Source organism: Amphibalanus amphitrite, unplaced genomic scaffold, assembly GCF_019059575.1.
Source record: "Amphibalanus amphitrite isolate SeventyFive unplaced genomic scaffold, NRLGWU_Aamphi_draft 000228F_arrow, whole genome shotgun sequence".
Lineage (NCBI taxonomy): Eukaryota > Metazoa > Arthropoda > Thecostraca > Balanomorpha > Balanidae > Amphibalanus > Amphibalanus amphitrite.
Window position 1 is genome coordinate 86284 of NW_024881723.1, and position 25435 is coordinate 111718.

General features: G+C 59.5%; 1 protein-coding gene across 1 annotated transcript in view; it reads left to right on the forward strand.

The window, feature by feature from the left end:
• Positions 1-23227, forward strand: part of LOC122385703 (low-density lipoprotein receptor-related protein 2-like) — a 65609-nt gene extending 42382 nt beyond the window's left edge. The window contains exons 35-62 of the mRNA XM_043374151.1: positions 1467-1693; positions 2037-2257; positions 2434-2645; positions 2937-3120; positions 3323-3417; positions 3688-3827; positions 4464-5630; positions 5909-6033; positions 6632-6796; positions 7287-7413; positions 11313-11495; positions 11977-12181; positions 13114-13345; positions 13722-13857; positions 14115-14230; positions 14506-14741; positions 15052-15203; positions 15617-15729; positions 15950-16096; positions 17392-17525; positions 17649-17822; positions 18063-18203; positions 19492-19612; positions 20237-20406; positions 20716-20807; positions 21321-21423; positions 21683-21800; positions 22380-23227. Of these exons, the coding sequence (XP_043230086.1) occupies positions 1467-1693; positions 2037-2257; positions 2434-2645; positions 2937-3120; positions 3323-3417; positions 3688-3827; positions 4464-5630; positions 5909-6033; positions 6632-6796; positions 7287-7413; positions 11313-11495; positions 11977-12181; positions 13114-13345; positions 13722-13857; positions 14115-14230; positions 14506-14741; positions 15052-15203; positions 15617-15729; positions 15950-16096; positions 17392-17525; positions 17649-17822; positions 18063-18203; positions 19492-19612; positions 20237-20406; positions 20716-20807; positions 21321-21423; positions 21683-21800; positions 22380-22552 (5409 nt within the window). The 3' untranslated portion in view covers positions 22553-23227. The remainder of the gene's footprint in view (positions 1-1466; positions 1694-2036; positions 2258-2433; positions 2646-2936; positions 3121-3322; positions 3418-3687; positions 3828-4463; positions 5631-5908; positions 6034-6631; positions 6797-7286; positions 7414-11312; positions 11496-11976; positions 12182-13113; positions 13346-13721; positions 13858-14114; positions 14231-14505; positions 14742-15051; positions 15204-15616; positions 15730-15949; positions 16097-17391; positions 17526-17648; positions 17823-18062; positions 18204-19491; positions 19613-20236; positions 20407-20715; positions 20808-21320; positions 21424-21682; positions 21801-22379) is intronic.
• The last annotated feature ends 2208 nt before the right edge of the window (positions 23228-25435 follow it).

Here is a 25435-nt window from a genome sequence, read left to right on the forward strand (position 1 = left end):
GGCGGCGGGCACGTCAGCATCAGGGTTCGGGCTGGGTCGTTCTCTGAGAGGCGCACCATCCGCTGGTACTCGATGCCAGCAAGTTGCTTGGACCTCACCGTCAGGGGAAGAAGGTCGGCTTCCGCGGTGAGTGCGCCTGTCCTCGTCAGTCGGATGCACCCAGTGATCAGTCGAGAGCACTTGTTTTGCTCCGCCTCAAGCTGCTCCCTTACCGCCGGTGCGCAGTGGGTTCCGAAGACAGCGGCGCCGTAGTCGTACAGGGCTCGGATGTATCCGATATACGCCGTTCTGAGGGTTCTTCGGTGGCTGCCGTACGACTTGCCGGCGAGGGCTTGCAGGCACTGTCTTCTCTGGGCCATTTTCTTCTTCAGGTCCTTGACGTGTTCTGTGAAGGTCAGTTGGCCGTCGAACTTGATCCCCAGGAACGTCGGGTTCTCGGTGATTTCCAGGGGCTCGCCGCGCATGCTTAGCCTCGGTCGGGCCTTGCCGCCCGTCTCCTTTGGGTCCAGCGAGAAGGCAGTGACGGAGCATTTGCTGATGCTGGGCGTCACTTTCCATTTCTTCAGCCATTCGTCCGTACTGTCCAGGCACGGCTGGAGTGTCTGGCAGCACTTCTCGATGGACACGTTCGTGGCGAGCAGGGCGACGTCGTCTGCGTAGAGTGACCTGGCGACCTCCTGTGGCATGTTGCCGTCGATGTCGTTTACGTATACCAGCCACAGCAGGGGTGCCAGTACGCTGCCCTGCGGGAGGCCCTCCTGGAACACCCGGGAATCGGACAGGGTGGCGCCCCATCGGACGCGGGCGCGGCGATCTGTGAGGAATGCTCTCACCCAGCGGATTGCGCATCCCGGGATGCCGAGGCGGTTCATCTTGGCGTAGAGGGCCGCTCTCCACACCCGGTCGTAGGCCCTGGCGAAGTCGAGCAGGACCAGTACAGCTCGGTTCGGTGGGCGCGCCTCGAAAGCGTCGAAAATCCGCTGGGTGACGCGTCCGGCGTCCCACCTGGTCGATGGTCGAGTGTCCTCTTCGGAAGCCTGCCTGGTTCACGTTGAGCTTGTTGTTGGATTCGAGCCAGTGTTGGAGTCTTGCCTGGAGAAGCCGCTCTGCCACCTTGCTGATGGAGGACAGCAAGGAGATGGGCCGGTAGCTCCCAGTCTCTGATGGTGGTTTCCCTTTCTTCGGGATAGCGACGATCTCGGCTGTCCTCCAGGAAGCCGGTGTGACACCCTCTTGCCAGGATCTGTTGATGAGGGTCCAGCGAGTTCTAGTTCTAGTTCTAGCCTGGGTTCTAGCCTGCTCCCGGGCCGGGCCCCTCCCCAGCAGTTTTAATAGCGGCTCTACTCTCTTTTTCGATTGACGCTTTTTTCATTTGTGCTGGTACTGTAGTTCGCGTCTAGCCTTCTCTCCTGACGTCTGGTATGGCGTTGTTTGATAGTTGATCTGACTCTATCTGCGCCCACCAGGTGTGTAACGGCGTGAACGACTGCCGCGACAACAAGACGTCCGACGAGTCCCTGGAGCGGTGCAAGAACACCACCACCACATGTCCGGCCGGCCACCGCAAGTGCGAGACGACCAACATCTGCGTGGAGCCGTACTGGCTGTGCGACGGCGACAACGACTGCGGCGACAATAGTGACGAGGACGAGCTGCACTGCAAGGATCGCCACTGTCCCAACAACAGCTTCAGGTGGGTAATTACTGTCACAACAACTGCTTCAGGTGGGTAACGGCCACCGCCACTGTCCCAACAACAGCTTCAGGTGGGTAACAGACATCATCACTGTCCCAACAACAGCTTCAGGTGAGCCACTGTCCCAACAACAGCTTCAGGTGGGTAACAGACATCATCACTGTCCCAACAACAGCTTCAGGTGAGCCACTGTCCCAACAGCTTGAGGCATTCCGGAATGTCTGTTTTCACTTTTCAGAAGCTACTGTTGCGTCCTTGTCTGTCCCGCCTCTTGCGGCTAGCTTCCCGTGCTTATTTTGACCTACCCGAGCTGTATTCTGACGGCCTCCATCGCCGCCAGGTGCTCCAACCACCGCTGTATCCCGGCCACCTGGCACTGCGACGGAGACGACGACTGCGGAGACGGAGCAGACGAGCCCGCCGACTGCAAGTCCAAGGAGCGCACCTGCTTCGGCGACCTCTTCACCTGCGACAACGGCAACTGCATCCCGCGCATCTACATCTGCGACGGCGACAACGACTGTCTGGACGGCTCAGACGAGGATGAGAAACACCAGTGCAGTGAGTTTTCACCAGCCGAGGGCGCGCGAGAGTGAAATGAGTTATGGATAGCGGAATAGCAAAGGAAGAACTGAGAAGGGATACTCCGTTAGTTCATGAGATAGCCCTGCGTTTGTGTCTGGCTTTATCCGTTTTGTGTGCCCGTTTCCTAACCACCGATCTCTTGTGTTCGACAGACAACCGTCAGTGCTCCAAGGATGAGTTCGCGTGCACGGAGAACAAAAAGTGGGGCCGCGCGCTGTGCATCCCGAGGCGGTGGGTGTGTGACGGCGACCCGGACTGCGTGGACGGCGCCGACGAGGATCGGGTGCACGCCAACTGCACCGAGCTACCCAACACGTGCACAGAGGAGCAGTTCACCTGCAACAACGGACGCTGCATCAACAGCGTGAGTAGTTACAGCCGGCTGTCGTGTCTTTACGATGGGTTTGTCGTGTCCTTGCACACAAAATCTTGTTTGAAACGGCCAATTGGCGTGTCTCTAGCTAGACTGATCATCATCATCATCATCATCATCATCATCATCATCATCATTTATTTCTTGAAGACTTCCACTCACCGTGGCTCTTACAGTCGGATTAGTCGAACTATGTGTGCTTGCTCTAGCTGTTATTTATTACATTCTCCGGCGTTGCCTACTTCCCGTTCACTGCCCACCATGCGCCTGTTTTGCCCCTAGAAATGGGAGTGCGACCACGACAACGACTGCGGCGACGGCAGTGACGAGGGCAAATCGTGCAACACCCGCTACCGCAACTGCACCGCCGACGAGTTCGCCTGCGACAACGCCAAGTGCGTGCGGAAGGCGTACCACTGCGACGGGGACGACGACTGCGGCGACTACTCGGACGAAAAGGACTGCTGTGAGTGCCGCGAGCCGTGAGAGTAGCTGCATTTTGTACCTTGAGTGGAACGTGGAGAATATCTCAAACGATCTTGCCAATGAAATTTTGCTTTTAAGCTCACGAAGTATGCGCATTGCGCAGCTTTCGTCGCTGTTTCCCCACTATTACACCCCATCGTCATCCCGACTCGCTGCTGACGGTCCGTCGGTGTCCGTTACAGCCAAGGAGGAGACCGAGTGTCCCCCGGGAGAGTTTTCGTGCGGCGGCAAGGACCTCGAGAAGCGCTGCATCAAATACGAGCTCGTCTGTAACAAGGTACGGCCCGCTGTGCTAGAACCAGGCTCAGGATGTGACTTATGACGTGCTGTTCTGGATGCCGTCAGCATGTACTGGACATTGCTGCAGCACAAAGCTAACCTGCATTTACTGTTCAAACGGTCTGCCTCAAGTTTAACGTTGAGGACATTGGTTCAATCGCCGCAGTGCGATACATTAGACATGTTCCCATTCTTCGATTAGCGCGTTCATTGGCCGTCAGAGCTGTTGGACGCTTCCTAAACTGACCGTCGTCCCTGCTCTGACTAGGTGGACGACTGTGAGAACGGCGCTGACGAGCCGCTGCACTGCAACGTCGACGAGTGCGCCAAGACGGAGCTGCACCAGTGCGGACACAAGTGTGTCAACACCCTCACCGGCTACTATTGCGAATGCAACTCCGGATACAAGTGAGGCTCAGGGGAATGGGTGCAGACTAGAAGGGGAACAAGATATCTTGCGCCCGCTAGTCGCTGCGCATCGCGTTAGGCCAGTAGATCGTAAAATGAGGAGATATAAAATTTGGATCAATTGATATTTGTTCCGTGACGATCGGATGTCTAGAAGCTGAGATATTCTCTAAAAAAACTTGCTGTACTTGCCAATGTCTTGCTACTTGACAAAGTACCTAAAAACATAAAATTTCGGATCGATTGGTGCATGTACCGTATCAATCAGACGTCTAAAAGCTGAGATATTCGCGAAAAACCTGCTGTACTTGCCAATGTACTTGCTAGCCTACTTAATACTTGCCCAAGTAATTGATACGTGCCGTAATACCTTATACTTGCTAATGTACTTGCTACGTCGTACTTGTGCTTGGTACTTGATAAAAGACTTGGAACTTAAATAGGTATTAAATTTATTATCGATCGGTGCCTGTCCCGTGTCGGTCGGACGTACAGAAGCGTATATATAGGTTTTCACTGAATGCCGACGGCCGGCGAATTATTTCGTCCGGCGCTGAGCACAATCTTTGGAACCAATGCTGTCTGATTGGTTATCACCAATCATGATTGTCGCTGATTCAGATCTTCTTTCCCCAGGCTGATGGCCGACAAGAAGGCGTGTGAGGACCTGAACGAGTGCTCAGAGCAGATCAGCAAGTGTTCTCAGAAGTGCTTCAACATGCCGGGCTCGTTCGCCTGCAAGTGCGACGAGAAGTACTACGACAGAGAGCTGGACGGCTACACGTGTAAGCGGCGCGACAACATCGAGCCGTGGCTCATTATCACCAACAAACACTACGTGCGCAATATCTCCACGGACGGCGCTCACTACACGCTCATGCACCAGAACCTGCAGAACGTAGTGGCGCTCGACTTTGACCTGAAGGAGGACCGACTCTACTTCGCTGATGTCGGCGACAAGAAGATCCACAGGACGGTCCGCAATGACAGCGGTGACTTCTACGAGCCCATCATCACCAGTGGGACGGGCGGCCTGGAGGGCCTCAGCGTCGACTGGGTGGGCCGCAAGCTCTACTGGCTGGACCGGCACGAGAAGCACCTGGACGTGTCCAACCTGGACGGCTCGTACCGGCGCACGCTGATCAACCGCGGCCTGACCGACCCGCGAGCCATTTCCGTCCACCCGGGCATCGGGTACATTTTCTTCACAGACTGGAACTTGCAGTCGTTCATCGGTAAGGTCGGCATGGACGGCAGCAATTTCACGCGCATCCTGACATTCAACGACAAGGTTATCTGGCCCAATGCGCTCACAATCGACTTCTTTGCCGATAAGATCTTCTGGGCGGACGCGCACATGGACTACATCGCCTACTCGGACTTCGAGGGTCGCGGACGGCACGAGGTTCTTCAGGGCGCCAACGTTCACCACGTGTTTGCTCTGACCGTCATCGACGACACGCTCTTCTGGACCGACTGGAACCTCAAGGCGGTGGTGCGCGCGCACAAGTTCACCGGAGAGAACGTGTCCATTCTGCGCAACACCACGCACCGTCCGTACGACATCAAGGTGTATCATCCGCTGCGGCAGCTGGCCTATCCGAACCCTTGCGCCGAGAACAACGGCGGCTGCTCGCACCTGTGCCTGCTGTCGCCCAAACGCGACGGCGGCGTCCGCGCCCAGTGCGCGTGTCCTGACGACTACAAGACACGCGCTGACGGCCGTACTTGCGTGCACAACTGTCCGCCCCGCACCCACCGCTGCGGCCCGCCCGACGACATCTGTATCCCCTGGTTCAGCAAGTGAGTACGCGCCCGGGTGCCGGTAGCCATACTGGAGCACGGCGCTGGGCAACATGAGGTCAATCTTCTAGAGATATCGGGCTTCAGTATGGCAGGCTTTTATGTCAATCTATGTGACCGCTTTATGTAGTAGCTATTGTGATTTGTGACGATGCCATTTATTCAACTAGCTGTTTGTTACGCTGTTCTTTGTCTTTGTTTTCTGGATTGCTTGTCCATCTCGCCGTCCGTGACATTGTCTCCAGTACCTCGGCGTGACGCGTGACGCTGGGTTTCAGATGTGACGGCGTGACACAGTGTAAGGACGGCTCGGACGAACACGACTGTCCGCCGCGAGTGTGCGAGGCCGGCCTGTTCCAGTGCAAAAACAACAACTGCACCACGTCGGCGGCATTCTGCAACCGTAAGTGCCGCCAGACCGAGAGGCAGCCGCGAGACGGGCTGTTTCTCCTGGGACTCGTACTGGCACACACGCTAACGAAACGCTCATAGCTCGCTAGCAGCGTCGATGCTGGTGAATGTTTGGCTCAGATCTAACATTCCATGTAGCATTTTTGTTTTCGTCTATATTGTATTGCTTTTTTACCGCTGCTATCCACGATAAAATGGCAAGAACACTTTCATATTGAATTGCCGAGGCTGGCTGGCAGTATGCTTGCCACTACTGGGAAGTGTCTGGCAGGAAGCTGCCTGATGAACTGTGTGCCGGTCGGTGCTGAGTCAGGCGCCCTGCTCTGTGCCCCTGTGGTCTGCCTCAGCCCCTGTCGGCCCCTCAGCTCCTGTAGCTCCCCTCAGCTCGTGTAGCTCCCCTCAGCTCCTGTAGCTCCCCTCAGCTCGTGTAGCTCCCCTCAGCCCCTTGTCGGCCCCTCAGCTCCTGTAGCTCCCCTCAGCCCCCGCTGTCCCCCTCAGTCCCCGCTGCCCACCTCAGCCCCGGCGGTTCCCTGTAAACGCTCTGTCATTGTCCTGGCTGTGCTGACGATTCGTCCTGTTGCCACCGGCAGTGATTGACGACTGCGGCGACAACTCGGACGAGGAGAACTGCGCCCACGAGTGTCCCGAGCACATGTTCCGCTGCACCAAAAACGGCTACTGCATCAACGAGTCGTGGAAGTGCGACGGCGACGCCGACTGTACCGACGGCACGGACGAGTCCGAGGAGATCTGCCGTGAGTGGCCACCCGCCCTCCTCAACTCTAACTCTGCTCAGCTCTGCTCTGTATTGATGTGCTCTGAGGCCTCTGCTTGTCTCTTCCCCCTTCCTTTCTCCTTTCCTCCCAGGCAGCGTGCCTCCATCCGACCCTCTGTACCACCGAGGCTCCCAGACGGCCTCACCAGTGCTGTATCCTATACCGCGCCCCCAGTGTGTGCCCCACCACCCTGTGCTGCTCTCCGCTGCCCTGCGCCGTCCTGTCGATACGCCCGGCTAACTCTGCGAACAGTTGCGTCACGACCGGCTCTAAATGTCACCGAGCTGTTCCGTGTCACCGCCGCCGGACCGAATCGACACCCCATTGGGGATCAGATATGACCTCACTATCGCTGGGGCTTTGTAAAATGCCCGGTAAATCCTGTCGGGTGGTGTGTTCCCCTCCCATTACCCAGATGTGTGAGTGACGCGCTGACATGCCCCTTTCCTCTCTCGGTTCTTTTCTACAGACGTGGGCGGCTGTGACAAGGACACCCAGTTCGCCTGTAAGAACGGCAAGTGCATCGCCAAGCTGTGGTCCTGCGACGGCGACAACGACTGTGGGGATGACAGTGACGAGCCGGCGCACCTCTGCAGGTGGGTCAGGGTTCTTCCGGGGGGAGGGGTCAGATGGGACCGCCGCGAGAACCTGCACCGTTCTGACACCACCTCAACGACACATCGTGACTCGTCAGTTGAGTCAGGCTGGGGAGCTGGGATCGGTATGGCGGTAGTCACCGCCCGAAGGCATGACTGGTCATTTCGTTCGTATATTATAGTCAACGAGAGTACATATGGACATCATTATAGTGTCGCAACACAACGTACGACTCAGTTTCACCCTGTCTGTTGGCTCCACACCAACACAGACATCCCGTGTGGGCCGTCCCCGGAGTAGACGTGCTCGCTCGCTGTGGCCGGTCCCGGGGTGGACGGGCTCGCTCGCTGCTGGCCTTCCTGGGGAACGTGCTCGCTCGCTGCTAGCCGTCCCCGGGGTGAACGGGCTCGCTCGCTCGCTGTGGGTCCGTCGACTCTCCGCCGGCCGCCCGTGCCGCCGTGACTGTCACGCTCCCCGCTGATGGGTCGCTGACAGCTGCCATGGGCGCCTCGGATGACCGGCCGGACCTGCATGCCGCGTGGTCAGTCAGCCGCGGTTGACTATTTTTCTGACCGGGTGGGGTCACAGCCAGGTCACCGTTCTCCTGGCGGGACGAGGCCACAGGTCACCGCTTCTCCCTCTGGGTGGGTCATGCACCACCAGTCCCTGCATCTCACCCGTTGTGCATGGGAGACGGCTGCGTCCTTTGGCGGCAGTCAGAGGACTTTTGCTGAGACTAGACACTGCACAGACACTGACCGTCCCGATAAGTCCCTTTCCGTCCCAGCCAGCTCCCTAGCTGACTCGCTGCACTGAGACTGAGACTGAGGCTGTATCACGGCCATCATCGAGTCACTCTCTCAGTCGTTCACGGCAGAGTCCTATTCGCCACATCACCACCGCCCCAGTTCACAGTCCCCTTCATCCGTTGTAAGCAGCGGTTCCGCGGCCACCGACCGTCCAGTGTCGCCTGCCGGCGGTCCGGTCACTCCTTGTCCCCGACCAGCGGGGACCGCTCCATGGTCTCAGTGACCCGCTCCGCCACGGACCCCTGTTCAGGCTCCGGCACCGCGCCGGCTGACTCGTCCAGACCGGCGGCCCGCAGCGCGGCCGATACGCGGCGGGTTGCCACGCCGCCGGAGCGAGCAGACTCCGCGCCGAGGTCGGCCGTTAGGACCGCGCTGCCGCTGCTGGCGCCCGTTAGGGCTGAGCCGCCGCCGCTGTTAATGGCTAATCCGGATTCGGCCTTTAGGGCTGTGCCTCCGCTGCTGCCGGCCGCCAGCACCGCGCTGCCGCCGGAGTCGGCCGCCAGCACCGCGCTGCCGCGGCTGGCGCTCACTGCCGCCGCTCCTTTGGAAGCTGCGGGCCGCGCGCTGAGCTCCTCCGAGCTGAGTTCGGCTGAGGCAGCTGTCTGTCGGCCGGCCGATCCGGCGGTCTTGGCCGCCCCGACGCCGACTCTCTGCTCGACCTTGGTAGCTGTTATAGCGGCCGCCGCCCCTGACTGGCGCAGGGCGGCGGCAGATGAGGCGGCGGCGGCGGCGGACCCCTCAGCGGGGCTTGTTCTGTCGGTGTTAACGCTCACTTTTGTGCTGCTGGTGGTATCGCTAACAGCTGAGGTGCCAGCTTTGCCGCTGGCTTCGGTGCCAATATTGCCGCCGACAATGTTGTCGACTTTGCCCTTGGCAGTGGTGCCACTTCCAACGCTGACAGTGGTGCCACTGTCGCCTCTAGCAGTGGTGCCACTACCAACGCTGGTTTTGGTGTCACGATTACCCTTGGCAGTGATTCCACTGCCAACGCTGGCCGTCGTGCCAGTGCTAACGCTGCCAGTATCAGCGCTGGCTGTGGTGCCACCATCGCTGTCGATAGTGGTGCCACTATCAACGCTGGCTGTGGTGCCACTATCAACGCTGGCTGTGGCGCCACTACCAGCGCTGTCTGCCTTGCCACTCCTGCCGCGGTCTGCGGTGCCAGTGGCGTTGGTAGAAGTGCCACTGCCGTTGGCCGCTTGGCTGATTTCGTGCGCAACGCCGGTCTTTACGTTGCTCTTTTGCTCGGCTTTTGTGGTCGGCCGGACTGCCGATGGCCTAGTGGTAGGTTTGTGTTGTTTGTTGCCGGGTCTCGGAGTTGTAGTAGCTGTTTTTGTCGCTTGAGAGCGGGATTTTTGCTGCTCACTGCCTGGTGTTTTAGAGGCAGATTTCGGCGTTTTAGTGCCGGGTGTCTCAGCACTGGGCCTCCCTGTGTCGTCGGTTCTCGCTGTGGTGCTGGCTTCTGAGGGTGTGGCGCTGGCCCCCGAGCCTGTACCGCTGCCTCCCGGGGCTGTGGTGCTGGCTCCCGGGGCTGTGGTACCGGCTCCCGAGGCTGTGCCCGCTCCGGCAGCTGTGCCCGCTGCAGAGGCTCTGCCGGCTCCGGCAGTTGTGCCCGCTCCGAAGGCCGTGTCACCCAGTCTGGGCGGCGCTACGGTCGGTCGCAGCACGGACTTCAGCATGGTGCGGGAGGTGGAGCGGCTGGGCGGGTCGGCGGCCTGCTCGCTGCGCCGGATCTGCTCCATCTGCTGGCGGGCGGCGTTGTCCCCGATCTGGCGGCCGGCGCGGCGCGGCAGCAGCGAGGCGTTGGCCGCCAGCAGGCCCAGCCCGCCGGTCTCGGCGGCGCGGTCGGCCAGCCGGATCACCTGGTGGGTGAGGTCGGCGCGCCGCAGCACGCCCACCTCCTCGGCGTACCGGTGCAGCTGGAGTGCCTCCGAGTCGAGCGGCGCGCGCAGCAGGCTGGACCAGGGCGGCGCCGACACGGCCGCGCCCAGCAGCGACAGCAGCGCGGGCAGCAGCGCGAGCACACCGGGCGGGCGCGGCGCGCGCATGGCGGCGGCTGGCGGGCGACTGGCGCGGCCCGCACCCGCCGTCCGGCCGTCCGTCCGACACTCGGACAGGCAGAGACGGGTGGGCGGACCGCGAGCAGCGAACGGCGGGAGGTGGCAGCTCTCAGTACGAGCAGCGCGCACTTGTCTTTGAAGGATACCACGCTGTTTCCTCAAGGGCGGAGTCGATGCAGTGAGGTACTAGGAGGTCTAACGTCTTCTAGCAAATCTCCACATCTGATCTGACATTCATCTGAACGTGTTCTTAGCTACCATTGATCTAAATATGTTATTCACAACCGACGTAGTTATTGCGATGTTTTTTTTTGTAGCTTGCGCTCTTTTTTTAACTACACTACACTGGATTGCTGATCACGGTCACGGGCTCTTCTGGCGTTCTCGAGTCAATGTCGGCGCCCTGCATTTCCTCCCGGCGACGGTAGCTGAGCCGGTAGGTGATCTGTGCTGGCCCTGGCCAGTCCTGCAGTGCTGTGTCCCGGCCCCCCTCAGTCCGCTGGCTGCAGCTACCCCGTCCGTCTCGCTCAGAGCGCTGTCAGGACCGCCGCGCTCTGACCTTTGGGCCGCCGACCTCCCATCATTGACAGTTCTCTGACGGATTGGTGACGGGTACCTCAGCCTTCACTCGCCAGCCAACCAGATCGACCATGCCGGAATTAAATCATTAAATCTATAACAGTATCCATTGATAATAATGCCTGACAGATATTGCCCAAGGTACAAGTGCCACCCGGCTACCCTTACTCAGTCTATTGGTGAAGCGGTGCCAGTAGACGCCTTCCCCCTCTGTCCTGTCCTGACCCGACCCGACCCTCCCTGTCCACAGACAGCGGAACTGCACGGAGGGCTGGTCGCAGTGTCCCGGCTGTGACCTGACCTGACCTGACCTAACCTGACCCGCCCCCTCTCTCCACAGGCAGCGGAACTGCACGGAGGGCTGGTCGCGGTGTCCGGGCTGTGACCTGACCTGACCCGACCTGACCTGACCTGACCTGACCTGACCTGACCTGACCCCTGTCTCCACAGGCAGCGGAACTGCACGGAGGGCTGGTCGCGGTGTCCCGGCTGGGCCAACTACCGCTGTATTCCCGACTGGCTGTTCTGTGACGGAAAGGACGACTGCCGCGACGGCTCCGACGAGCTGGAGGAGAACTGCCACCCGTGCGGCGCCACAGAGTTCCAGTGCAGCAACAAACGCTGCATACCAGAGTGAGTAACTGAGTTACGGAGCTGTACCGAGTTCCAGTGCAGCAACAAACGCTGCATACCAGAGTGAGTACCCAGACCGAGCTACAGAGCTGTATCGAGTTCCAGTTACAGTGAGTGAGTACCGGACCGAGTTCCAGTGCAGCAACAAACGCTGCATACCAGAGTGAGCACCAGGCAGTTAAACTGGCATCACCACCGCTGGGCAGGCTGGCTGGAGCAGGCAGACCCTGTGGATCTGTCTGTCTGTTGATGTTGATGATGTCATGGTAAAATTGTGAGATATTGAAGATGTAATGCATATTTATTAAGAGATTTGGGTATTTACAGACTCTACTTGCGCTGGCTGTACTAAAGACTGCGAATCCCTTTGAGCGCTGCTACGTAAAGCTACCAACACCTAGCTACTGTCTTTTTGTGGGCCTTTGACATCCTGTAGGGTATGACTTCGTCTGACCACGTCTGCTGCCGCGCCTCCCACCAGGCGCTGGCTGTGCGACTTCACCAACGACTGCGGCGACAACTCGGACGAGGAGCCCGGCATGTGCAAGAACCGCTACCGCGAGTGTTCAGAGTCCGAGTTCCGCTGCGCCAACGAGAAGTGCATCCCGAACCGGTGGCGCTGCGACCACGACAACGACTGCGACGACAACAGCGACGAGGAACAGTGCGCCGACTTCAAGTGCCAGGTCAGAGGAGCGGGGGCGACAGACGGGGGAGCCGCGCGGGGTGGGCGCGGGTCGCCAGTCCGTAGTCAGTCTGTCTGTGAAGTGGACGGCGTAGGGTCGGTGGGTGTCCCGAGGTCGGTTTAAAGGTCGCTCGCTGTGCTGAGTTGTGACGCCAGCTGTACCACCGACTCTCCGACTCCGTCGGCTGTTGGTTCCTGAGTCCTGTAACGATCCCAGAAGTATTGTGTGCTTGTTCCTCTCAGAACCGGGTCCGCGTCATGCCACTGCGCACAGGAATGGAAAAGACGAGGCCAGGAACCGTCAGATCCGCCACCGCTCACCGAGCTACATGTGACGTCACTCTATGACGCAATATCCCGCCGGACATGACGTCATCAGGTCGTGGGCGTCCCGAAAGTTCATTGCTCGCCAGCGGTGACAGTCCATATCCTGCGCAGAGACGCGCTAACGGTCCGAATAGCTTAACGCGCTGACATTAATCGTGCACTTCAGAGAACCTTCTCCGATATCATTTCTGTGCGTGTGGCTGCAAATGTGACTATTAAACGGTTCTGCTTAAATGGTATAGCATAAGCGACGCTTAACGTCCGGTGCAGCTTTTAACAATTGCTGTAGCCTCATTAATTGGCATCCAATAGCAACTGTTGTAGCCAATTCGATCCTGGCAATGGCTGCATAATGCATGCCTATGCCTCTCTCCCTTAATTGATGTTCACTAGCCCTGCCCTGTTGTACCTCCAGCGCCCTGGCTCTAACGGTCCCTGCCCTGCCCACAGGCTGGCCAGTCCCAGTTTACGCTAGTTCTAACCGTCCCCTACCCTGCCCACAGCCTGGCCAGTTCAAGTTCCCCTGGTTCTAACCGTCCGCTACCCTGCCCACAGCCTGGCCAGTTCAAGTTCCCCTAGTTCTAACCGTCCCTGCCCTGCCCACAGGCTGGCCAGTTCCAGTGCGCCTCTGGCCACTGTATCGGCTCCAAGTTCCGCTGTGACGGCGGCCGCGACTGCCACGACCTGTCGGACGAACTCGGCTGTCCGCCGCGCTTCCCCGGCGGCCGCTTCTGTCCCGAGGATCAGTTCCAGTGCGACAACCACCTGTGCGTGCGTAAACGGGACGTCTGCGACGGCCGGGACGACTGCTGGGACGGCAGCGACGAGCGAGACTGCCGTGAGTCGCAGCAGAGGGGTGCAGTCAGCAGGCGTATACTGGGGATGAGGCACTGTCGTGGGTCAAAATATTGGGATGCACTGTCATACTGGGCCACACTGGGGAGGGCGCACTGCGGTGTGTGGCAGAAATAAGAAAGCAGATGCTAGTGCGGTACCGGCAGAAGCGTAGGTTCTATGTGGGACAAGGCAAAATGGCCGTTAGGGGATGACGTGCTGGGGGAATATTCTGTTGTTAAAAGGAATGGCATACCTTTCTATTGGGAACATGATGCACCGCCATGAGCTGTGCTGTGGAGAAGGATAGCGCAGCTGTGAGTTTCCGAGTGTCTGGCGGACCACTGACCTACCGTCCTATGTCCGTGCCGCGTCCGCAGAGAGCCACGAGTGCGAGGGCCTGCACCGGTTCCGCTGCGACAACGGCCGGTGCGTGCCGCGCTTCAAACTGTGCGATAAGAAGGACGACTGCGGCGACGGTTCAGACGAGAATGATCTGACCGTCTGCTCCGACAGGTCAGCAAACCGACGGTCACACACGGTGGGAGGGCTGGGGAGAAACTTGTTTAAATTGAGATTCAGACATGATGCTGGTTGATTCTCGTTATTGGACTGATTATATGATAAAGATATTTCATTGGCTGTAGCGCCTTAGTTTTGTATCGTTGCTGACTTAATGTTAGGTGGCACACACAGTGGTAGGCAGCTGTAGTCGATGATCGTGTATTACCCTCACGCTCTGCCCCCGCTGACCGCCCGCCGCCCCCCGACAGGCACCGGTTCTGTCGGTACGGCGAGTTCCGCTGTGCCAATGGCCAGTGCGTGGACCGCGCCAAGCTGTGTGACCACTCGGACGACTGCGGCGACCACTCGGATGAGCTCGGCTGCCGTGAGTACACAGAGGGACCAGAATTATTTCATTTGAGCCAAGTTACATCCTGTTGAATGAGGAAGCGCACATTAATCTGTTTTCTCACAATCATTGCTGTCTCAATTAATCGTTAATGGAAGCGTATCCTCATGTCACTTTGTTCAACCGCTGCTCAAAGCGTGGGATGCTTTCGCGACTGCGTTTTTCACTGTCTCTGGATAACCATACTCCCTCCATATCTTACCGTCTGCGCGGCTCCGTCTCTGATCGTCTGATTTCTGTGCACCACGCAGAGGCGGGTAACGACCACTGCGGCACGGACCGCGGCGGCTGCAGCCAGCACTGCTCGGACCTGGCCGAGGGCAGCGGCTACATCTGCCACTGCTACCGCGGCTTCCGCGCCGCGCCAGACAACGCCAAGGTCTGCGAGGACGTCGACGAGTGCCGGGAGTTCAGCCACAACTGCTCGCAGCTCTGCACCAACCTGAACGGCACCTTCTCCTGTGGCTGCCGAGACGGCTTCAAAGAGGTCAGTCCACCGGGAGGACGGGGTTCGGGAGGTCAGTAGACTGGGCAGATGGGCTCCGAGAGGTCAGCCAACTGGGCAGACGGGTTCCGGGAGGTCAGTCCACTGGGCAGACGGGTTCCGGGAGGTCAATGGTCACTAGTCGGTGCTGCGACGGTAATCATGGGTGGTCTCGGTGTAGATTCGCAAACTATGGCGTTTATTACCTAAGCCCTCTGAGTGACGGTGTACAGTGTGAACTGACACCGCTCTGCCCCCGCAGGACGGTCTGACGGCGTGTGAACTGTGAACTGACCCCGCTCTGCCCCCGCAGGACGGTCTGACGGGCGTGTGCCGCGCCGCCGAGCCGCTCTCCCTGCTCTACTCGACCGGTCCCGAGATCCGCGGGTACCGGCCCACCAATACCCGCTCCATGGACGTGATTCGCGGCCAGTCGCGCGTCGAGGCCGTCGACTACCACCCCAGGTGCGTGTCAGGACTCGGCTGGTGTGCCGCACCCCGTGTCCCCCACCTCCCTCAACCCCTGGCAGTCGGCTCGACCGGCGGATCTAGTCCGATGGCCGCCTTTTGGCGTACTCCCGAGCTTCTTTCTGCTGGTGGCGACTGATCAGCTGCGCCCATTCCGAGTGCAGTAAAATATTTGTAGGCCACACGAGTGTCTATTCTAGTTAATTCCGTGTTACAGGGCGCCTCACTTCTTGGGCGCGCAGTTGATACATGCTGGTAGCAAATACCCTGACGCGCCGTCACGCGGTGAATTTTTTTCTATAATTTTTTTTTCCGATGTTTTCCCGGCGGCGACACCTGTGTCCATATTCGCCTGTGTCCGTGCTTCGCTCACCGCGCTGAATCGTGTTGACCGGAGCGATCCGTTTCAGCAAGCACATGGTGTTCTGGACCGACTCGTTCGAGAAGGCCATCAAACGCTCCTACATTCCCGGCGACAAGGCAGACGCCAACATCGGCTTCGCACAGGACCTGGAGATCAAAAGTGAGTGGGCTGAGCTCGTGGTGACTTGGGAGAACGGCCGTCATCTGCTGAGACTTGGGAATAATAACTGTAAACTCGCCGTGTAATTGCTAGCGGAATGATGTGATGATGGGGCTAATTTGTTGATGGTGAAAGTGTAGCTGGTGAGTTGCTCTGTATCCTCTCCCTCTCCCCTCCCTACCACTCCTGGCACCCCACTGACCCCGCTCCCTATCGACAGGTAACGCCAAGCCGTCGGGTATCGCGGTGGACTGGGTGGCCGACCACCTCTACTGGACCCAGGTGGACCGGTCGGGCAGCAAGCCGCGCGGCGCCGTGGTCACCGCCACCACTGACGGCCGCTACAAACGCAGCCTGATCGCCACAGGTGAGTCGATACAAGCGCAGCCTGATCGCCACAGGTGAGTCGATACAAGCGCAGCCTAATCGCCGCAGGTGAGCCGTCGACTGGCACACCGGGCCCTCTGTCCATCTTTCAGTCTGTCGTTGGTCTGTCGGTCTGTCTCTCTGTCTCTGACGGTGCTGTTGACCTGTGTACGTTGTTACGCCTAGAGCGGCCCGTGTTAGTGGCCGTCTGTACCAGTCTGTCTGTGTCTCTGTGTCCCTCCGTCAGTATGTGACCGGTCGGTGTCCGTTCTCCCCAGGTCTGGAGCAGCCGGTCTCGGTGGCCGTCTCTATGTCTGTGTCTGTGTGTATCTGTCGGTATATGACGGGTGTCCGTTCTCCCCAGGTCTGGAGCAGCCGGTCTCGGTGGCCGTCTCTATGTCTGTGTCTGTGTGTATCTGTCGGTATATGACGGGTGTCCGTTCTCCCCAGGTCTGGAGCAGCCGGTCTCGGTGGCCGTCTCTATGTCTGTGTCTGTGTGTATCTGTCGGTATATGACGGGTGTCCGTTCTCCCCAGGTCTGGAGCAGCCGGTCTCGGTGGCCGTCTCTATGTCTGTGTCTGTGTGTATCTGTCGGTATATGACGGGTGTCCGTTCTCCCCAGGTCTGGAGCAGCCGGTCTCGGTGTCCGTCTCTATGCCTGTGTCTGTGTGTATCTGTCGGTATATGACGGGTGTCCGTTCTCCCCAGGTCTGGAGCAGCCCGTCTCGGTGGCCGTCTCTATGTCTGTGTGTATCTGTCGGTATATGACCGGTCGGTGTCCGTTCTCCCCAGGTCTGGAGCAGCCGGTCTCGGTGTCCGTCTCTATGTCTGTGTGTATCTGTCCCTCCGTCAGTATGTGACCGGTCGGTGTCCGTTCTCCCCAGGTCTGGAGCAGCCGGTCTCGGTGTCCGTCTCTATGTCTGTGTGTATCTGTCGGTATATGACGGGTGTCCGTTCTCCCCAGGTCTGGAGCAGCCCGTCTCGGTGTCCGTCTCTATGTCTGTGTGTATCTGTCGGTATATGACGGGTGTCCGTTCTCCCCAGGTCTGGAGCAGCCCGTCTCGGTGTCCGTCTCTATGTCTGTGTGTATCTGTCGGTATATGACGGGTGTCCGTTCTCCCCAGGTCTGGAGCAGCCGGTCTCGGTGCCCGTCTCTATGTCTGTGTCTGTGTGTATCTGTCGGTATATGACGGGTGTCCGTTCTCCCCAGGTCTGGAGCAGCCGGTCTCGGTGTCCGTCTCTATGTCTGTGTCTGTGTGTATCTGTCGGTATGTGACGGGTGTCCGTTCTCCCCAGGTCTGGAGCAGCCGGTCTCGGTGGCCGTCGACCCCGAGGAGGGCGTCATGTTCTGGTCGGACGTCGGCAGCATCCCCAAGATCGAGTCGGCCTGGATGGACGGCAGCAAGCGCCGGCTGCTCGTCAGTGACAAGGTGCGACAGCGTGTCTGAACTGAACACCGCCTCCTGAGCAACTGCATTACTCAGACGCCGAGTATCGCGGCTCCCCGCTCCCGGCCCCGGGACTGACCCCTGCCCCCCCCCCCCCGTCCCCAGGTGGAGCACCCGACCGGTCTGACGATCGACCTGGCCATGGACCACATGGTGTACTGGGTGGACACCAAGCTGAACCTGGTGGAGGCGATGCGCGAGGACGGCTCGCGCCGGCGCACCATCATCTCCGGGGAGCAGCTGCAGCACCCGTTCGCCCTGGACGTGTTCGAGAGCTCGGTCAGTCGCGCACGAAACAGAGATGTACCGGGCTGTCGGGGGAGGCCGTGGGTGGCTTTCCAACGTCACTCTGACCTTTTGGTACTTTAATTTGTTGTCGTTTACTGAAGTCGCCAAATGTGTTCCACGTCTCACTATCGCGTTGGTGCACTTTCCATCGGCTGTATGCCCTGGAGCTTCCTAAGTCCTGGGGAAGGAAGCGTACCCTCCACTGACCGGTCGTTTTGTCTCCGTGGTCAGGTCTACTGGGTGACCCGGGACTCGGGTGACATTTTCCGTATGGACAAATTCGGCCGCGGTGTGCCCGAGAAGGTCAAGGGAGACCTGGCCAACCCGACGAGCATCCGCGTGCTGCAGCCGCTCCGCTACAATACGTCAGTGGTGAGTCAGAGTCAGAGTCAGAGTCACTGAGTTCAACAGCCGGCTCCTGCAGCCGCAACGCTACAACACATCAGTGGTGAGTCAGAGTCAGAGTCACTGAGTCTTGCATACGCGTACTGCAGTCGCACCGCTAGAATACGTCAGTGGTGAGTCAGAGTCAGAGTCACTGAGCTCAACAGCCGGCTCCTGCAGCCGCACCGCTACAATACGTCAGTGGTGAGTCAGAGTCATAGTCAGAGTCACTGAGTTCAACAGCCGGCTCCTGCAGCTACACCCGGGTAACGCCAACGGGCTGAGTCAGAGTCAGAGTCGCTGAGTTCAACAGCCGGCTCCTGCAGCTGTGCCGGGGTAACGCCAACGGGCTGAGTCAGAGTCAGAGTCGCTGAGTTCAACAGCCGGGTCCTGCAGCTGTACCCGGGTAACGCCAATGGGGTGAGTCAGAGTCGCTGAGTCTTGCATCCGCGTACTGCAGCCGTACCGGTACAACAGATCAGTAGCGAGTCAGAGTCAGAGTCACCGAGCCCAGTGCTGGGGTACTGCAGCCCTACTGATACAGTACATACAACAGTGGTGAGTCATTCAGTTCAGGGCCTGAGAGTCTGGAGTCGGCGACTCGTGGCTTCGGCACGAACAGGGCTCTGGGCTGACTACAAACCAGCTGACAGTCCGCGGATCACTGTCGGCTGTCAGAGATACTCGGCAGCACCATTCGATGCACTATACCGTCTGACAAGGATGGCTCGGTGTAACTAGTCCGTTTGTATCTGTGCAGTGTGCTGGGTACGGCTCTGAGTGGACCATGGCCTGGCCTGCGCTGACCTCTTTGTGTCTGTGTGTGTGTTCCAGTCGAGCCGGTGCAACAGTAACCCGTACAGCTCTGAGTGGACCATGGCCTGGCCTGCGCTGACCTCTTTGTGTCTGTGTGTGTGTTCCAGTCGAGCCGGTGCAACAGTAACCCGTACAGCTCTGAGTGGACCATGGCCTGGCCTGCGCTGACCTCTTTGTGTCTGTGTGTGTGTTCCAGTCGAGTCGGTGCAACAGTAACCCGTACAGCTCTGAGTGGACCATGGCCTGGCCTGCGCTGACCTCTTTGTGTCTGTGTGTGTGTTCCAGTCGAGTCGGTGTGACAGTAACCCGTACAGCTCGGAGTGGACCATGGCCTGGCGTGCGCTGACGTGTCTGTGTCTGTGTGTGTTCCAGTCGAGCCGGTGTAACAGTAACCCGTACAGCTCTGAGTGGACCATGGCCTGGCCTGCGCTGACCTCTGTCTGTGCTGTGTGTGTTCCAGTCGAGCCGGTGCAACAGTAACCCGTGTTCGCACCTGTGTCTGCTGATTCCGGGCGGCTACCGGTGTTACTGTCCGGACAACACCCAGCTGCGGGACTCCTCCGGTCACATCTGCAACGCCGGTCAGTACCCCCTTCGGACCCCCCCCACACACACACATACACACATACACACATACACACACAACACGCAGCTGCGGGTCACTCCTCCGGTCACATCTGTAACGCCGGTCAGTCTGCGCCTCTCTCTCTCTCTCTCTCTCTCTCTCTCTCTCTCTCTCTCTCTCTCTCTCTCTCTCTCTCTCTCTCTCTCTCTCTCTCTCTCTCTCTCTCTCTCTCTTTCTCTCTCTCTCTCTCTCTCTCTCTCTCTCTCTCTCTCTCTCTCTCTCTCTCTCTCTCTCTCTCTCTCTCTCTCTCTCTCTCTCTCTCCCTACTTGGCCTACTTGCCAAGTAGGCCAAGTACCCGGCCAAGTACTACATGGCCGGGGGCCAAGTAGTACTTGGCCCCCGGCCATGGCTGATTATTGCATTTAGCTGTGACTTCAGTCTTTGATATGGAGCCTTTGGCTGGCCCGGCGCCGTTTGGATCCATATTGGGGTTTTTGTTTCAGTGTTGGGGTCTGTTCAGCGCTGGAACCGGTCTCTCTGACTGAATGGTCTGTGTGTTTCAGTTGTGGGGTCGGTCCCTCTGACCGCTGTGTTAGCGTTTCAGCGTTGAAGTCTGACCTGTGCGTCTGTGTGTTTCAGCTCTGGAGGCGGCGCGGCCGTCGCCGACCGTGTGTCGCTGCCAGAACGGCGGCGTGTGCACCGTGCCGGACGGCTCCGCGGCCGAGCCCATCTGCGAGTGTGAGGACCAGTTCAGCGGCCCGCTCTGCGAGACCTACGTGGCCAAACAGAGGGTCCACACCTCCGGCGGCGTGAGTACGGGCGACGCGGCCCAGGGAGCTTTCGATTCGCACTGCTTTAGCGGCGTTTCCTAGTTGAATTTTTGCTTACGAAGTTTTAGGAAAATTATTTGAACTTATCGATAACTCTTCAAATGGCAGCGGCTTCCGTTGTAGCTTTCATCGTCTGGTTAGATTATATGTAGCTTGTGCGCTTTATGTATAGGCTGGTCCACACGCTGCCCAACTGATTTGAACTGTGACCTGTCGTTCCCGCGGACTGCGCCGTCTGCGCGCCGTGTGTGCCCGCTGCTGACCGGCCGCTCGGTCCGCGTTTCACAGACGAACCCGGCGGCGTACATCATCCCGATCCTGCTGATCGTGCTGATGGTTGGCGCCGTGGTCGGCTACATGGTGGTGAAGCGGCGCGGCGGGTGAGTCCGTGGGACGGGGAGGGGCGCGGGGAGGGACCCAGGGAGGGGCGGGAGGGGTGCGGGAAGGGGCAGGGAGGGACCAGGGAAGGACAGAGTGGGACAGGGAGGGACATAGGGAGCGGCGCGGCGGGTGAGTCGGCGGACCGAGGAAGGACGTAGAGGGGCGCGGCGGGTGAGTCTGTGGGACGGGGAGGGGCGCAGGGAGTGACATAGGGAGCGGCGCGGCGGGTGAGTCGGCGGACCGGGCAGGGGCGCAGGGAGGGTCAGAGAAAATGAGAGACCGCGCACCCTAGTAAGATAACCCCAGTCGAATAACTAGCCGTGCGTCACGGCGACCTTGAGTTGGCTGACAATTCGTCGGACACTCCGACACCCCGTCTGATAGTAAATCGGCGACCCAGTGTCTAACCATGAGCCATCTTACCACCCCGACCCCGAGTCGGTGGACCATCTGACCGTGCTGACATCTGATAGTGCATGTGAATCTGACCGCTCCGCTGTGTGTCCCGGCAGCGGTAAGATGGTGTCGGGCGGCCTGCCGGGCGGCTCCACCAGCGTCTCGTTCCGACCGGGCACCAATGTCGAGTTCGGAGCCAACGGCGCCTCCGGGCCCGAGGTGAGCCACTCGCACCGGCGCAGAGTCAGAGTCAGAGTCAGAGTCGGGGAGTCGGCCGCCGAGTCGAGCCGATTCTGGGTGGGAGATAAAGTGACTAGTGAGAAACCAATGTCAGCAGTGAATTTTTTTTACAATAGAGTGTCTTAGAGTTAGTGTTCTGACGAGACAAAACTACGCTCGAAGAAGCCATTGTCATGTGTGTAGTGGTGTGCTGGTGACTGACTCGGCTTTAATTCTTTCCCTTCCGGTGCGGCGACAGCCTCTGGACGCCGGCATTGACCTGGGCGGCATTGACGGCAAGACGAGGAACTTCAGTAACCCCATGTACGACACGATGGGCAGCCTGGAGGCCAACGGCGACCAGGCGGCCACGGCCGGTGAGTGACGAGCGCGCCCGGCTATACACGGCGCCGTCTCAGTGGGGAGCATGCAGACCTGGCAGTCTGACAGGGCAGCTGGGTGGGGCTGGCTCACTGGGTTACATACCGTGGCCTGGAGATACTCTAGAGTCGGCCAATGTCTGTCCGGCCAATGAGGGCCGATGGCTGGTTATCACTCGCTAGACGAACTGTAGCCGTGTTCGTCAGTGTGACGTGTCTGACCTATCGACCGGCCCAGAGACCCTAGAGACCCTCCGTTTGACCTATCGGCCGACCCAGAGACCCTAGAGACCCTCCGTCTGACCTGCCGGCCGACATCTGACCCCAGTGTGACCCGTCGACAGACATCTGACCCCAGTGTGACCCGTCGGCCGACCCAGGCTCCCTCCGTCCCCAGTCCTCCGTCCAGTCCAGTCCTCCGTTCAGTTCAGTCCCAGACCCAGTCCTGCTCGCCGTTTGGCCCGCCGACCGTCCCCAGCACCCTCTGACCCCGCTCTGACCTGCGGCCCGTCGTTGACGTCCCCTGACCTGGGTAATGGGTATGACCCGCTCTGACCCGTCTCCCGTCGCCGACAGCCGTGTACGAGGTGCCGTCCGACATCAAGTCGGACCCGGCTGTACTGGCGCCGTCCAGCGTCGAGACGGCTGCCGCGGCGCCCGTACCTCGCACCCGGGAGACCAAGCCGGCCACCTACGACTCCGGCAAGGACACCCAGCAGCTGGTGGAAGAGGACGAGTACGACTGCTAGCGACATCTCGGGGCCGAGCGATGAACTATAGGTGCCGCCGGTGTCCGCCGGGCGGCGGCGGCGCGGTGCAGTGGTGAGCCCCGGCGGCGGGCTGGACGGACCCAGTGAGCAGACTGCGCCGCGGGCCGCCGAGACCGGCGCCGGCTCCGCAGCTTGTTACTGCAGTGAGTGATCATTGGTGAACTGTGTTATTATCAATTGTGTTGTAATATTTTATCCCCCATTCCATAGCGAGTCTCGGCTGTTCTTTTTTAATGCGTTGTTGACTTTGCGTACATCTCGATCTCATCAACGCAGACTTTGCTAGTGCGGCACTCTTTTAACGTGGCTGTTGGCTCGGTAGTGTCTTCTGTTCGCTCCTGTATCGGGCTGGGTGGCTGGGGTTTAACCGTGTGACCGGGCGGCCGAGCCCGTCCGACCGTCCGCGGCGGCCGCCGAGTGCGCGCCGCCCCGACCGATTCCGTCCAGCGCGCGCGTACCGCCGCGCCGAGACGGCTGTGCACTCCGCCTGACCTGCTATGCAAGCGTCATTGTTCACCGGGATATCCGAGAGAGTGCGTGTGAGAGAGAGACGGAGAGAGCCCGAGTGAGAGCGACAGAGAGAAACAGATTATAATGCATTGTTTTTGCGAAAATGTATTGCTGTCAATACAAGTGGTTACGTGATGAGGGACAGCGGGTGTTTATCGATTGCAGGCGGGTTTCAATAGAAAATAGGTGTGGTTTGATTTGGCAGACTGCTAAGGGTGGGTTCGCCGTGCAGCTATGGGCATAGCGGGGCCAACGCTATCGCTCCCCTCCATGCGAGCTCCACCCTGATCTGCTATAATAGGCGATACGGATTTATTGTTCCCAGCTGACCAGCCGTTCCGGGAACCTCCCGACGAGCACAGCATTCCCCGGCAGCAGGGCGGCCGCACGCGCCAGCTGACGGCACTGCGGGTAGCGAGTGTCGCCGGGGAGACGCGCTGACCCGACCAGAGATTTTTCACAAGTCTGACGATAATAGTACACAAATATGTGGGTGGAAATGTCGTGCATCGCACCGTCCTTTTCGTGGTATTATGGATCATTCCTGACATGCAAAAGGAAACCTTTACAGTTCAGCGAGACAAGCGGTTCTTGGCTCAGCTTTCCAGCGCTATCGGACCTACTTTCGTCTCTGCATCGCTATTCGCTCACAAGCCGACTTCAAACAAATGTTTTATTTTCAGAGAAACACTGAGTACACCGATAGGGGAAACAAGGAAGGCACTTTGACTACTGCGACACACAGAGAACGGCTAAGCACGGTGGGCGCGGTCGGCTACGGTCGCGCGGTTCGGCACGGTACCGCGCACGGTACGGTACGGCTCGGTCTCTGTCCGTTCTGGTAGGGGAGGCTCGGCCCGGGCGGAGCACTGGGCCGTCCTAGGTCCGACCGAGAGGGCCACTGTCGGCCGATACTACTTCCACCGGACACCAAAACGGCTCCGAAAACACCGACTGAGTGGGGACCGCGCTGACCAGTGGGGACAGTCCTCTCAGAGTGGGACTGTGCCCAGTAGGGGCAGTTCCGTCCGACCTGGGACTGTGCCCAGTAGGGGCAGTTCCGTCCGACCTGGGACTGTGCCCAGTAGGGACAGTTCCGTCCGATCTGGGACAGTGCCGAGGGGGGACAGATCTGTCCCACCTAGAACAGCACCGAATGGGGACCGGTGGCGGCTCTAACGCCCCTACCGCCGGGCGTGGGGCTGAGTAGGGACAGGGGAGGGGCCACTGGCGGCAACTGAGCAGCACCGGATGAAGATGATGCCAGGCGGCTACATTCACACATTTCACACACATTTGCACGTCATGACACACGCTCACTCACATGCGAAAAACGTGCACGACTTGTGGCTTGTTTTCGCTTTCGGATGGGCCAGTTCGATTTTATTTGCCCACCCCGAAACTATAGAGTTAACTGTTCAGTGCTAGGTGAAGTTTCTATAACAAAGAACGATAAGTAGAACTTTTGACACCAGCATGAACGAACGGGAGCCGGCAGCCGGTCAACCACTCACAGACACACCCGTTTTACACCCATACGCGCACAGCAGTCGCTCCGACTCGCGGCCTGCACGGGGTACAGAGCCACCAAGTCGCTGTCGCCGTCCGAGGGTCTTATGATGAAGGTGCCACCTCTCCGCGGGGTGTGTGTTGAGAGGGAGGGGCGCCTGTCGCCCAGACAGGTCACACACAGTGGGGAGGCCCGTGTCGGAGCCGCCGGTACCCCAGCGCCGGTGACGTGGAGGGTTGGTGGTAAGGTGCCCTATAAGGACGCCCCAGCATCTCAGGCAGCCGGGGCACCACGTGTGAAACTCTGGGCAGCCCCCGCCGCGGTAACCGAGTTGCATATGACATCGCCATCGGGGTGGTAGCGTTACAGGGTGCCTGTCGGTCCTACAGGGGCGCGGCGCACCCGTTCGGACCGTCCGCCGCCGGCCCGACAGTTATTGCAGAGTTGGGGCGGGCGACGTGGGACAGAGCACCGCTGTCCTCACCGGGAGCTACCTACAGATACCACCAGATACAGCAGATACTAGCCGAGACATCACCACCCGACATAGTAGATAGTCCGCGAGACATCGCCCCCGACACGGCAAATACTGTCGGGCGGACACCAGCACCAGACACGGCGGGACCACGGCCTACGAACTGTGCCGACACAGGGCCGCAGGTTGACCGTCTTCGCCGAACACCGCCCGGGACAGCCACCGCGGACACACCGGACACGGGGTCTACGGACGAGGACACCGGACAGCTGCCCGCTGCCGCCACCGCGCGCTACGCTACACAGCACAGAAAATAGAGTCCATCCACGCAGTCAACAAGAGCGCCAGCGCTACCGGCCCCTGAAAG